General features: G+C 31.5%; 1 protein-coding gene across 1 annotated transcript; it reads left to right on the top strand.

Annotated features, from left to right (window-relative positions):
• The first annotated feature begins 657 nt into the window (after positions 1 to 657).
• On the top strand, positions 658 to 12,143 carry LOC128163673 (cation-dependent mannose-6-phosphate receptor-like). Its single transcript, XM_052827302.1, has 7 exons — positions 658 to 884; positions 1,719 to 1,812; positions 2,929 to 3,074; positions 4,096 to 4,186; positions 6,382 to 6,458; positions 8,735 to 8,861; positions 10,248 to 12,143. The coding sequence occupies exons 1-7, from the start codon at positions 757 to 759 to the stop codon at positions 10,305 to 10,307; spliced, it is 723 nt and encodes a 240-aa protein (XP_052683262.1). The 5' UTR covers positions 658 to 756; the 3' UTR covers positions 10,308 to 12,143.
• The last annotated feature ends 1,053 nt before the right edge of the window (positions 12,144 to 13,196 follow it).

Below are 13,196 nucleotides of genomic sequence, written 5' to 3'. Positions count from 1 at the left end.
CAATATGCTTGTAATTACACAGGTAAATGGTAGGTTTAAAAAATAAGTGGGTCGGCTCTTGATATGAAAAAATATAGTATTGCACCACTAGTTTTGTTCAAATTTAAAATATATTTCAAACCGACCATTTGAAGAATGACAGTTTGGAATTGTGCATTGCTTCATTGCAGCTGTGTGACGGTTAATACAGAGCAGAATGAACAACATGATTTCTCATTATCCCCGTTTGATATACTGAGTATAGCCTTGACCTAACTTTTATAATACAATTATATCTGTCCTTGAGCTTGAATCACGTCATGACAATATGTTACCATTGGTCACCAAGTTACACATCATGTTGGAAAAATTATATTCCAATCCTAACGCCTATTTTCAATTTACTCTGAAGTATCGTATTTATCAACTTTTAAATTTATATATTCTTCACCTGGTACAACGTACTAGGCTATACACACGGTACCACTACTCACCATGCACGTTAAAAAAAAAATATAAATTTATCGTCGAAACACGCGTCCCAGTCTTGATGAGAAATGTTTGTATTTAATTTTTTTTTAAGAATAAAATATTGGGATTGTTTTGGTCACGAAGAAAAACCCCGGGCAATCAAAGGCTGATCAAGGTATTGTAACCTGGCAAAAGAACTACTTTTACAGTGCCCTTTGCATACGGAAAGTAGAACCAGTTTAGTTTGAAAAGTGTGTCACGAGACTGTCATATGACGAGAGAAGAAGGCTACCGTCCGATACCAAGATGTTGGAAGTGGACTTTGTTATCTGGCTCACAGTGATAACATTTGTAAAATCTGAAGTATGCCAGAAACTGAGTGCATGCAAATGTCAAACGTCGGACGGGGTGGTGGATTTATCGGCTCTTCCGAGGTAAAAACCGAAAGTAAACGAAATATCTTATCCGTTGTAAACATTATAGATACAGTCAGTCACGATTTGTAAAAATCGCGGAAATGGTTTATAATTTGCAAGTTTGGTATTCAATATTATCTGGATCTGATGCAGCAAATAGAAATACTTTTGTGACAGCTTTTAAAGGAGGACAGACACAACATGCTTTGCTCATACAATAGACCCCTTCACGATAACTACGGTACTGCTCTCTTGCAGGGCAAAATGATATACTTTGCCGAAATTTCAGTAGGTAGATAATTAAATGACGAAAATGAAACAATTGACGTTACGTCATATTTTATCAAACTATGTCATTTTGCCCTGCAAAAGAGCAATTACCACATTTACCGTGAAGGGGTTAATTATGCGGTGCTGCACACTCTAGTTGGCCAAAAGATAGCCGAGCTTTGGATCAGATAATTCAATGCATACATACTGTGTACAGGCCCATTTTCGGCCCATGTTTTTTTCTTTTTTGCCCTTCTAATGGCTTCTGCACTTGCAAACAGTTAAACCACATCTCATTTAATTTGCTCAGAAGAGAAATTTTTACAATTATTTTGATAATTATAATTTGTTTGGACAATTTTACAATTATTTTGATAATAGACCCCTTTACGATAACTGCGGTACTGCTATCTTGCAGGGCAAAATGATATACTTTGCCGAAATTTCAGTAGGTAGATAATTAAATGACGTAAATGAAACAATTGACGTTACGTCATATTTCACCAAACTATGTAATTTTGCCCTGCAAAAGAGCAGTACCGCAGTTACCGTGAAGGGGTTAATTATATTTTTTTTGGACAGTTTTACAAACATCAAAGATCCACAAAATTACCTGAATGACTGGAATCCCTGTGCTGCCAGACCATGTGGTAATACAGGAAAGGGTGATGTGTCGGTCAGTATATAAAGTTAAACTTCATTATTTCAAACTAGATGGGATTGTTTAAAAACTTCAATATATCCGAGTATTCGAGTTATCAAGGGTAAAGTGCTTAAAAAATAAGCGGTTGGGACTTACAAATCAATTCGACATAACCATTGTATTCAAGATATCAGTGTTTGAGATATTGAAGTTCAACTGTATAAGCCTTCAAGTGCATTTTTTAAGCAGTATGTCATAGAAGGTTTTTATTTTTGATGAAATTAAGATGTTTTGCTAGATGTGCAGTAGGTATCATTACTGTATCACAAATGTGATAATTTCTTACTATAACAAAGATGTCGCAATAGGTTCCAAGAAGTACAAGTACTGTACATTGAAATGATGTACCGGTAACTGGAATCTTTTGAACCTAAAAGGCTACTCAAAAAGGATTGATGAAAAGAGCATTAACCAATTTGTGATGAATCTTCTTTGATTGCTTAGTAATGGAAAAGTGAAGTGATTTATCCCATTTCACTGTGTTTTCTTTCCATTATACCAAGTCTACAATATAATTGTGAAATTGTATCATATACTTAATTGAAATCATAACGAAAATGAGATAGAAGATTTGAGTACTAAGGAAAAGACCCTCCTAATTAGAACACTTTAGTCATAACCAGAATAAAGGGGAGATAACTTAGAGAAGTTGGCCTGGAGTTCATTAATGCAATTGTACGTTATACAAGAGGCTAGTACTGGATTTCCCCTACAATTCAAAACTTTCTATAGAGCCAAATGTAAAAATGATTGTTTGATGAAAAATGATCAGGGTTTTTTTTCACACTGAGACTATAAATGTTATGATATAACAAACTGGAGAAAAATAGAACAATATTGAAATGCAATGCATTGTTGGAACCATTTAATGGGTTTTCTTGGTGATTTACATGTATACCATAGTATTTTTTGATAGACCGGTAAAAAATGGAATGAAATTCATGAATATGCCCCCCCACCCCACCATTGTGGAAATATGATTACTACTTTACCCAAAAAGTATCGTGGTCCATCACATATTTACTAATGATTTAAAAGTCTTTAGTCATATCAAATCAATATAAATGAATTAAAAATTAATATTGACAGATATGCCAGACAAGCAATATACCAGGAACACCTGCCTTATCTTATGTCAATGGTTACCTCAGAACAACTAGGTTTATTGGAGAAGTAGGGAAAGACCTGGTGCTACATTACACTGGGGACAATGTAACTGGCACTGCTAACTTAAGGTAAGTCAGCTATTACAGCTAAGTAGAGGTTCGTAAAAGAATTATACAAAAGCAATCATTATGAACAAGAAGAACTGAACTGAAAATGAACTTTATTTTACAACGATTCATAAGCAAGTTCTACAACTTATATATTGTATTAAGCAGTCACCTGCGGGAGGCACCCAAAGTGACCTCTTAACAGAGGTGACCTTTGAATAGAGACTTGTGAATTTGCCAACATCAAATTCCTTTTTAGAACAATTATTCAATTTTATTTTAATTATATACTTGATATTTAGCATAATGTATCAAAATGATAGATAAAGAAATTGATTTGATGTTTTTATAGTATCTATTATATTTACAAATAAGTACAAATACATTACAATGCATTGTGCATGCAATTTTTATATTTCATTAAATTTTTTTTTTTAAAGTCATTACGTGGTAAAACCTTGTCGCCGACATTTTCACAATTATAACACTATTTTCATGAGTACCGTATATATAGAAAACAAACACTTTTAATACAAATCAACAATTACGTTTTTAACCAACCGTATCTGAATTCAAAATCATATTATTAAATCAAGCAATTTTCTCTTGCCTCGCCGCGGACATTTTTGACACCTGTATTTCATTCATGTTTATAAAACAAACATATTGTTAATACTTGTTTAAACAATTCACTTGATTCCCATTCCTATCTGATCTGCCAATTATGTAGTCTTATGTGTAAATTCCCCTTCTGGGTGGCATTGTTTAGACTCAGAGAGAGAGAGAGAGAGAGAGAGAGAGAGAGAGAGAGAGAGAGAGAGAGAGAGAAAGAACATAGGAAAGCTTTAATTATACCAGAGAGAATTTGATAGCAATTTCCACAACAAAGTTAAGTTAAGTAATGCTGCTAAAACTGGTACATTACATAATTGTATAATGAATATAATGAAAGTAAAGTTTATTACCACAGTGACTGATTCAGAATATATTGATTTTGTAATTTGTATGAGGTATTTATTCCATTTCTTTCTTTTTTTTCCAGACAAAGTAGTATATCATTAATATGTGTACCAAATAGTGCAGTGAATAATTTAACTGCCAAAGGAGAGAAAGTTGCAGGAGATGTTAATTATGTAAGTCCATTATATTGTATTACATTACATGCATTATATATTTGTTAATTTAAGAAAACAACATCCAAAAAATTGGGCCCACAAAGGCTTTTTTGATGTGTTTTCAAGTTGGTACCATATAATATTATTTACAGTGATTATTTCATTCATGTCAGTAAATTAACAATGTTGTTAGTTCATTTTATCCATGTTATTATAAATAGCTGTTACAACTTTGTAATCATCATTGTCATTTTTTTTATCATGTTTATGTGTAGTTTATACAAACGTCATTATCTGATTATTGAACTAGATTGAACTGTTTAAAATCTTCAAGATATCTAACTATTTGAGGGTAAAATACTTCAAAAATAAGTGGTGGAGACTTACAAATCACTTCGACATATCCACTGTATTCGAGATATCAGTGTTTGAGATATCAAAGTTCAACTGCACCATTATATCTTAAGAAACATCCAAAAGAATTAAGAGTCATTTTTTACAAAATTTAGAACATGTAATTACAAATTACCAATTGAAACTGGAAGGTGGAATAACATAGAAATATGTTCTAGAATTTGTTCATTGTGTAATAAAAACTTTTTGGGTGACTAATTTATCATTTAATATTTATTCGTTTGATGAGATATCGGCGCTTCTGATTGGTCGAAAAATTTCTTTGATACCTGCATCAATAAAATTTTTGCCGGATCTACTTTTCTCAACTGTTCTGATCTAACACTATTTATAGAACGGGAATTTCCAAGATAGACACTGTCAACAAAATGTAAAGTTGTGTCTGTTTTATTGTCAGCAAACAAAATACAACTTTATAAACATAAAAACTTGAAAGTTAAACCTTCAAAAATAAACAAAACACATTATTTGATTCACGAAATAGAAAATTAAGCGTCTTCACATGATTTCGTCTGCTTGAGATCAATCAACATTTGCAGCGAGGCTGGCTGTTCCTTTTCCAGGAATATTATAACGAACATATAGGCCTATACACTTTCACGGTAACACTGCTGTTCAAATTTGGTAATGATAAGTTTTAAATTTACACACGTACATGATCGGTCATCAGAATAAGCGTCGTAAAGAAAAGCTATGAGCAATGCATCAACTCCTTCGGTGCATTCCAAGCGGCAGATATACCATTTAAGTACATCACTGGCTGTCAATAGTCACCACAACGTTTACAAGAGTCGCTTATACATACTATTCTTTGTCGACATATCAGCTATTTTCGTCCACGATCGCCTCTCCTTGGATTGTTATGTCCAGTTGCATATTCCAGCGATCTCACATGAAAACTTGTTTTATTACGAGTTTTTCTGCACATTGAATAATATCACAAGCTATCGCATTGACCGGAAAACTTCATCAATGCGCTACGCGCATTGATGAAGTTTTCCGGTCAATTTTTTCTTTGATACGTCGATCAATAGAAAAATTATTATCTTCATTTCTTAATACCATTATTTTTATCAACATGGAATGTCAGGCATTTTCTTTAGTCCACAAAAATTAATGGAGGAAAAATACTCAACAGATGTTACACTCATAAATATGGGAATCTTATGAATACCATATATTTTCATTTACTGAAAATATTGTCCATGCATATTTGTTAAAAAAAAAATTAGCTCTATTCATTTAAATTTTCCCCTCTTCCTAACTAGATCAGGACTGCATTTGTACATTTATAAACACTTTTTGTTTTGTACCTCATGAACCACCAATATGGTTTGAGATAAATAAATATTAATTTTTATCAAGATGAAAGATTACTGTAGATTGGCAAATAATCATGATGGTCATAATTTCACTATGTTCGCGATTCGTCATTTTCTCGCAAAATTAAACCCATCGTGAATACTACCATTTATTTCGAAAAACTTTTGATTTTCTAGCAGCGTGAAATTAAAATCATCGGGATTGGTACTTAATTAGAAATCGTGAAATTTTAACAACGTGGAATTAAAACGACTTACAGTATAATGATTGATAATTCATTCAATATCTCTTAAAAATACATTAATTTTATCAATTATTGAATTAGGTGTCGGACCAAATTAGTGTGTGATTGACTTATTGTTTAGACTGTGTTGTAAATTTCATGTCTACAGAAGAACTCTGTATGCAAATGAAAAGATATATTTATGGGGTTTGTATTATGATTCTGTCTTCATGCATATGCATTTTTGTTTTAGATATTCACTTTGCGAAGTCCGCACGCTTGTTTGGTTCCTAATCCTGGCCTCAGTGCTGGTTCCGTCTTGCTCATTTTGTAAGTAGATTCTGCAGCAGTACTTTTTATACGAATTTTAACACTTTTTACTCTATATTGTTGAAAGAAGGAAAAAAAAAAATTGGTTATCTGTTTTCAACATTTTAAACCCACAAGTCATTGTGTGAAGAGATATTGAATACTGTATATTCCCTATGAAATTGAGAAATTAATTTTCGCATAAAATCGCGAGAAGTAGTTCTTATCGATTTTAAAATCTCGCTCTTATTTTTCAGGCAGTTTTGATCTATATGAATTGGTGCTAGCAATCATATATTCCCGTGATTTAATGCAAAACAGCGGAATCGCGGAATTATGTACTCGGCGCGTGGAATAAGGAATTAATATATAGTAAATTGCTGGATCTGATCCAGCAATTTACTATATTAGCAAAAATAAACTCTGATCTGATCATAGTTTATATTTTAAAAAGCCAAAGTATTACCTATACAGTGTATTTACTTAGTAAGATTTTTTTCTTCACAACATTTTATGGAATGTACCTTTTTTTTGTCATGTGTTTGACTATACACACACACTACACACTATATATTTTTAAACTTTACAATTTTAAGTCTTGGAAATCTATTTATATGAAATACATGTACATAAACTCTACTACATGTTAGTAGCTCTAGACTTCCTTCTGTTAAAGGGGAAGGAAAGTCAAAAACATAATTTATTTATTTTAATAAATTGGTGTAAATTATCACATGTGGTCATGCTGTTTTGAAAATCAAATACGTAATTAAGCTTTAATGAACGTTTGAAGTTGGAGAAATCGTATTTACTGGAGGCTGACATGATGTAGAACTCTTTTGTATTAAAAACCAAAAAAATAAATTATTTTGACGTCACACCATCTATTCCGGTTTGGTTTACATATGAATGTACACAGTGCTCTGAATATAAATAACGCTGGTTTATGCCTTTCTGTTACTTAAATAATCGACTAAAGAAAATTGATAATGTTTGAGTTCACACGTCAATCTAAAGAATAAATACATGTACATGTATCATTGTATGCATAAATATATGCATTTTTATAAGTAAATGGCAGCTGTTAATCTGCTATCATTCAAAGTTGAAAACGACCTCGATTAAATTTTTTAATCCAAGTCAAGTTTTTCGCTAACTGAATAAATGTTATAATTGTAATCGGGATGTTTAAAATTCATTCTTTAAAGTCGGAATTACCATGTCGAAATAACGACAGCAGACATTGTCTATGATACTCGGCATCTGTTGACAATTTCCACATTTACGCGGAGATTTCTCCTACACAAACCTCCGCTTTTAGATTTCAACGAACATGTTCCATTTGACGTTAGTTTGTAGTTTGCAAAGGTAAAAGAACGGTCTTAAATCAATATTGTTTCAAAATTTCCAGAACTTGTCATTTAGAGCGAATATACTGATGTTATGTTGATAAGACAAACCGGAATAGATGGTGTGACGTCATAGGCGGGAAATTTAAATTAAACGATCGATTTTCTTGATTTATTCATTGTTCCGGGGTTTTTAATGAAAATAAATACGATTTACAATTATAGTAGATGATAATTAATTGATTTATTGTACAACATATTTTTAGTTTCCTTCCCCTTTAAATATCTCAAGCTTTCAAGTCAAAATATTGATGTCAAAATTAATGATATTATGCCATATATAAGCATTTACTTTTGCTGCATTTATATACAGTCAGTAATTAAACATGCTAATCAAAGTCAAGATCTAGTAAATGAAAGGTGCCTACAGGTTTCTAAAATTCAGGTTATATATGAGCTATCAATGATGCTTCATAACAATAGCTTTTTTATAGGGTGTATCTGGGCTTAAATTTTCAGTAAACACATTGAAAAATCATGTTTTAAACTGTTGTTTTGTATGAAATTTTAAGGAAATAAGCAACAAATGTCAGAGTTTTGCCCATTATTAACTAATGAAATATATCTAGAATGCCTACAGTCTCTCCAAAAATGACATTAAACAAACTCTTGACTTCCTCTTTAAAATGATGTCAAATTGAATATATAGGTATCAGGGTTACTTTTTCCATGATTCAATATAGAATTTGAAAAAATTGTTTTTCTACGTAATTCCTCTGAAGCAAAAAGTACGGGAAAAAGATTCACCAAATCAATTATGACATCATGATGGTTCTAGATCTAGCTCCAAAAAGACACTTTGGCATCATTTACTAGATCTTGACCTTAATTTTTATATTATTTATATATATGTACACTGTATAAAATGCATGTTTTGTGTTTTTACAGGTTTTTTGTAGCAGTTATGGTCTATATAGTCGGAGGAATCCTGTTTCTACGATTTTATCGTGGAGCCAGTGGAGTAGAAATGATACCCAACTATGAATTCTGGAAAGATTTTCCACTTCTTGTTAAGGTAACAATATTGAAGAACTAAGAAAAAAGTATTCTGGATGTTTATCACATTTTGTTAAGCTTTAATTTTAGTTTATACTTTTTATCACAACTTCTTTTTACCTCATTCTACAATGAACTAATTTGATTGTTTCATAATCATACTCTCAGGAAATGTTTACTGTAAACCTATTTACATATGACTGTGCTTTCAAGTTTATAGTGTTTTTGGAAAAAAGCAATTTATTCTAAATAAAGCATATTGCTTAGTTCTTGCATAAGTATATGAGAAACACGTTCAGTCAGAAATATGCTAAAAATCAAATTCTGTCGGATGTTGAACATGCCAAATATGAAATGTTTACAGCATTTTCAAACAATGTCATAAAACATTTGCAAAAACCAGATAAGAAAACCAAGCAAACCAAAAACTTAAACCAAAGAACTAAATGACTTTAAAATTAATATTTGAATCAATTTCATTGTTGGTTTGAATGCATGTGTAAGATTAGTTAATATTTTTAAAGACATCTTTATCGGCGATTTTGATGTGTATTTTATTTAGCATTCCTGACCAAAATTTGCTTCTTCTAAATTGAGTACATGCATCACTAAAATTTTAATGTGTATTTTATTAAGCATTCCTGACCAAAAGGACTAAGTGCGGTTTTTGCCCCCCAAAATCAAAGTTCTAGAAAGAGCTTTAAAATAAGGTGAAAGATAATTAAAATCATATTGGAAATAGAGGTGTAAAAGGTTATCACCACAGTGACGTCATGAGGTAGAAATGACGTCATGAATATTGCATTATTTTGATAAATTGATGTTTTGTGGCAAAATATGGGTGTTTTCCGATGATTTTTTGACTGGGAAACAACGAGCGCAGGCTTGCTCAAGTACCATTTTTTAGTATGATATGTATAACTATGTGAAGAAAAACATATGTTAAAATCGCACTTGAGCAGACCTGCGCTCTATACTTCCGAAAGCAAAATATAGGGCAAAAATGAGAATATCTTCATTTGTTTGCAAATTTGCGGGAATTAGGTCATTTAGGTGACGTCATAGATAAACAACGGGTGAGCAATGATGACTAAAATGAAGATTAAAGTTATAGGCATCCTTTATACAATGATTTGTGAAGATTTCATTTTAATACGATACTATTTAAAAATTGGTTGAAATTGGGGGCAGATATTTGACCATACCGCACAGAGTCCTTTGCTTCTTCTAAATTGAGTACATGCATCACTAAAATTTTAATGTGCATAATAAATAAATATATGTTTATACATAGGTATATTCAGAAATATGTAAAATCATGCAATTATACAAATTATGCTAACTTGTTGAAAAACAATTTCTGCCAAATCTTGTTCATGCTATTTATATTTTGTTTCTGTAACAGGATGGTATGATATTCACTTTCCGAGGATGCAAGTCCGACACGACCTACTCACAGATATGAGGTACCCCAAATGGGGATAAAACAGCTTCAGATAAAAATCACCAACCCACTCTGAACCTCGATCACTGCCAGCGATTGTACCCTATAGTTGAGCTATCTCTGTTTGTCTTCAGGAAGAGTGCATTTCATTAAGGTGGTGTGACATCTTACAAAGAGAGATAACTCTCACTGGAATAGAATTACAGCGCTTTAAAAAAAAAAAATAGGCCTTATATTTCGAAATATACATGTAAAATGGAACATTAATGGTATGCATGCATTTTATTTCAAATTTTTAATGCAAGAGTTGAGAAGATATAGAGCTTTTTTTTGTTTTATTAAGAAAATGAGTACTGGTAGTCATAATTTAATAATTCCCCTTTTCCATATGCCTTTATAAATTCATCTTTGATGATGAAGTGGTGCTAAAGGTCGGCAGCGGGTTTAAAATTTTGCGCCCTCTGCGCAGGGTATTGCGCATTACTGTCGTAAAACGCAAATGTAAAGTGAAATGTTCAAATATACAGTTTATCATGTAACGTTTTTATGTTAAAAAAATGACTTAATTATCAAAAATTGCAGCGTCAATAATTAAATTCAAAACTATCATAAAAATGAAGAGATTGCATGTGATTAGTTAGGAGTGTTAGAGGGAGATACCTACATTTAATTAAAGTAAAGGTGATGTAATGTGTGACGGGAAATTTTGATAAAGTAGTGCTAAAGTCATGTAGGCAAATGTACTTATTTGTACTACTTTAATACTACTTTAATACTAATAATTGATAGTGATTTGATGAATGTTATGATAATTTATACTATTATGTACATATGTATAACAGTAGAGCAATTCATTCTGAGAGACAAGAATGGGAATTAAGTTCAGATTGACTTTCAGCTCTTTATAAATGTCACAATATAGTTGACCATATAAAGATATAATGTTCACAGGTTTTTAATGAAGCTTTGCCATATTAATGTAAAATTTCATTACATTCCCAATTTATGAACAGCTGCTAGAATTTTTTATTTATTTTTGCTTGATGCCTGCATGTGTTACTTGAGCATGTATTATAACTTAAGGTACTTCACTACACCTATACTTATACTATTTAAGACACTACACTACAAGATGGCGATTTAAATGTTTTGCTAAATTGTTCATATCAATCGATCTGGTTGTGTATTGTCATAGCTGAGTGGTTAAAGCATCAGGCTTGTGAACTGCAGATCATGAGTTTGAATCCAGTTTGGACTTTTCTTCATATTTACTGAATTAAATTTGTGAAAATGTAATATTTTATCCAAAATTGCACATTATTCGCCTATTTGTATTACAAATGTATTCTTATCCATCATGCTGTCTATCATAAAGTAACTGTCTGCTAATTTAAGAAACTTTTTCAAGGTGTAGTGAGTAACCTTAAGTTTCTGTTACTGTGTCATAAAAGTCATTGCATGTTTGTCATTTATTTTCAGATTTTCTTTTTAAAGATAGATTTGATATAGATTTCTTTTTACATTCTTGTGTATAAATAAGGTTTGTTGTTGTACACATTGTGCATGAAGGATGTATTGATATCATGCAAGTGACTTTGATATTTAAATGGTTTATTGTTTACCTAGGAGTATGAAAATGTTGAAACTGTATTTAAAAAAAATGCCAACCTGGCGGTTATAATCTCAATAGATAAGAATCTTCATGTTATTTTTCAATTTGACAATCTCACAGATTTGTTTTTGTTCCTTGTATAATAAGTATTGCTTTTTTGTGTGTTAAATAGGAGTCTTCCATTGAAATTGTAAAGAAATACAATGATTTTTTTTCCAGTCTTAAAAATATATTACTCTGTCTTTCTTTGTGTTTGTCGTTCTTCTCTTAATTTAATTTTATTTGTATATGTTATGATAATAATGATTTTGCAGTTGAAGTAAAAACCTTATTATTGTTTCATGTCTATTTTGTGTTTGTGATTCATCAGATCATTATTAAAAAATATAACTGGTTCATATATTTACATTTACCGAGTATGATTCCCTCTCTTTCTTACGGAAATTCATTGTAATTCATAGCTCTTTAGAAATTGACAGGACTGAAATCTACACGCGTCGTAAATCGATTGGTCGAAACCTTCATCAATTTATGCAACATCACGAACTGTACGATTAATCATGACTTCAAATTAAAATTCCCAAAGGAGACGATATGGCTGTTTCTTTTGTGTAAATTAACATTAATTCAGTTAATTCAAACTGTACTTACTTTTTACAAACAATGTGTTAATTTGTTAAAAGAAAGATGTAAATATTGCAGAAAAAATACATAACCCGCTAACGCGAATAATGATTTTTTTTCTGCAATGATCGCTACTTTCATATCCCACATGAATCACCAAGGAAAGCATTTTCTTGTTTAATAATACAAGTATATAGCCAGTATTTAATTTTGTTTTTGTATGACCAATAAAAGCAGCATGACATTGTATGCTCTCAGTTGAAAAACACGTGTAACACGGACACTGTCTGTTTCAAGCGGAAATATGCGTTAATATTTTATCATTGCATGTTTTATTTCAAAAGATCGTGGCAATGTTTGCTCTGAAAAGATAACGGCGGAGATCGAAAACAACAGTGTGATATTCTATATTTCACGTCCAAGAATGCAGCACTGACGCAAAGCTGTACACACGGCAGTCTTGATTCGGCCGAGACTACTAGTTTGTAGTCGTACACCCCCCCCCCCCCAAAAAAAACAAAATTAAAAACGTATTGTGTGGCAAATATAATAACAGTTTTTCAAGGCAAATGATATTTACATAAAAAAAACCCTGTTGTCATATCTATTTACAAACGTGTGTATAAATATTTCAATAAAACTTCAATAGTGAAGACAAAGCTCAATCTTTTGAA

The sequence above is a fragment of the Crassostrea angulata genome, chromosome 9 (assembly GCF_025612915.1).
Source record: "Crassostrea angulata isolate pt1a10 chromosome 9, ASM2561291v2, whole genome shotgun sequence".
Lineage (NCBI taxonomy): Eukaryota > Metazoa > Mollusca > Bivalvia > Ostreida > Ostreidae > Magallana > Magallana angulata.
The sequence above is the reverse complement of the archived record's forward strand: the minus strand, read 5'-3'. Positions and strand labels throughout refer to the sequence as shown.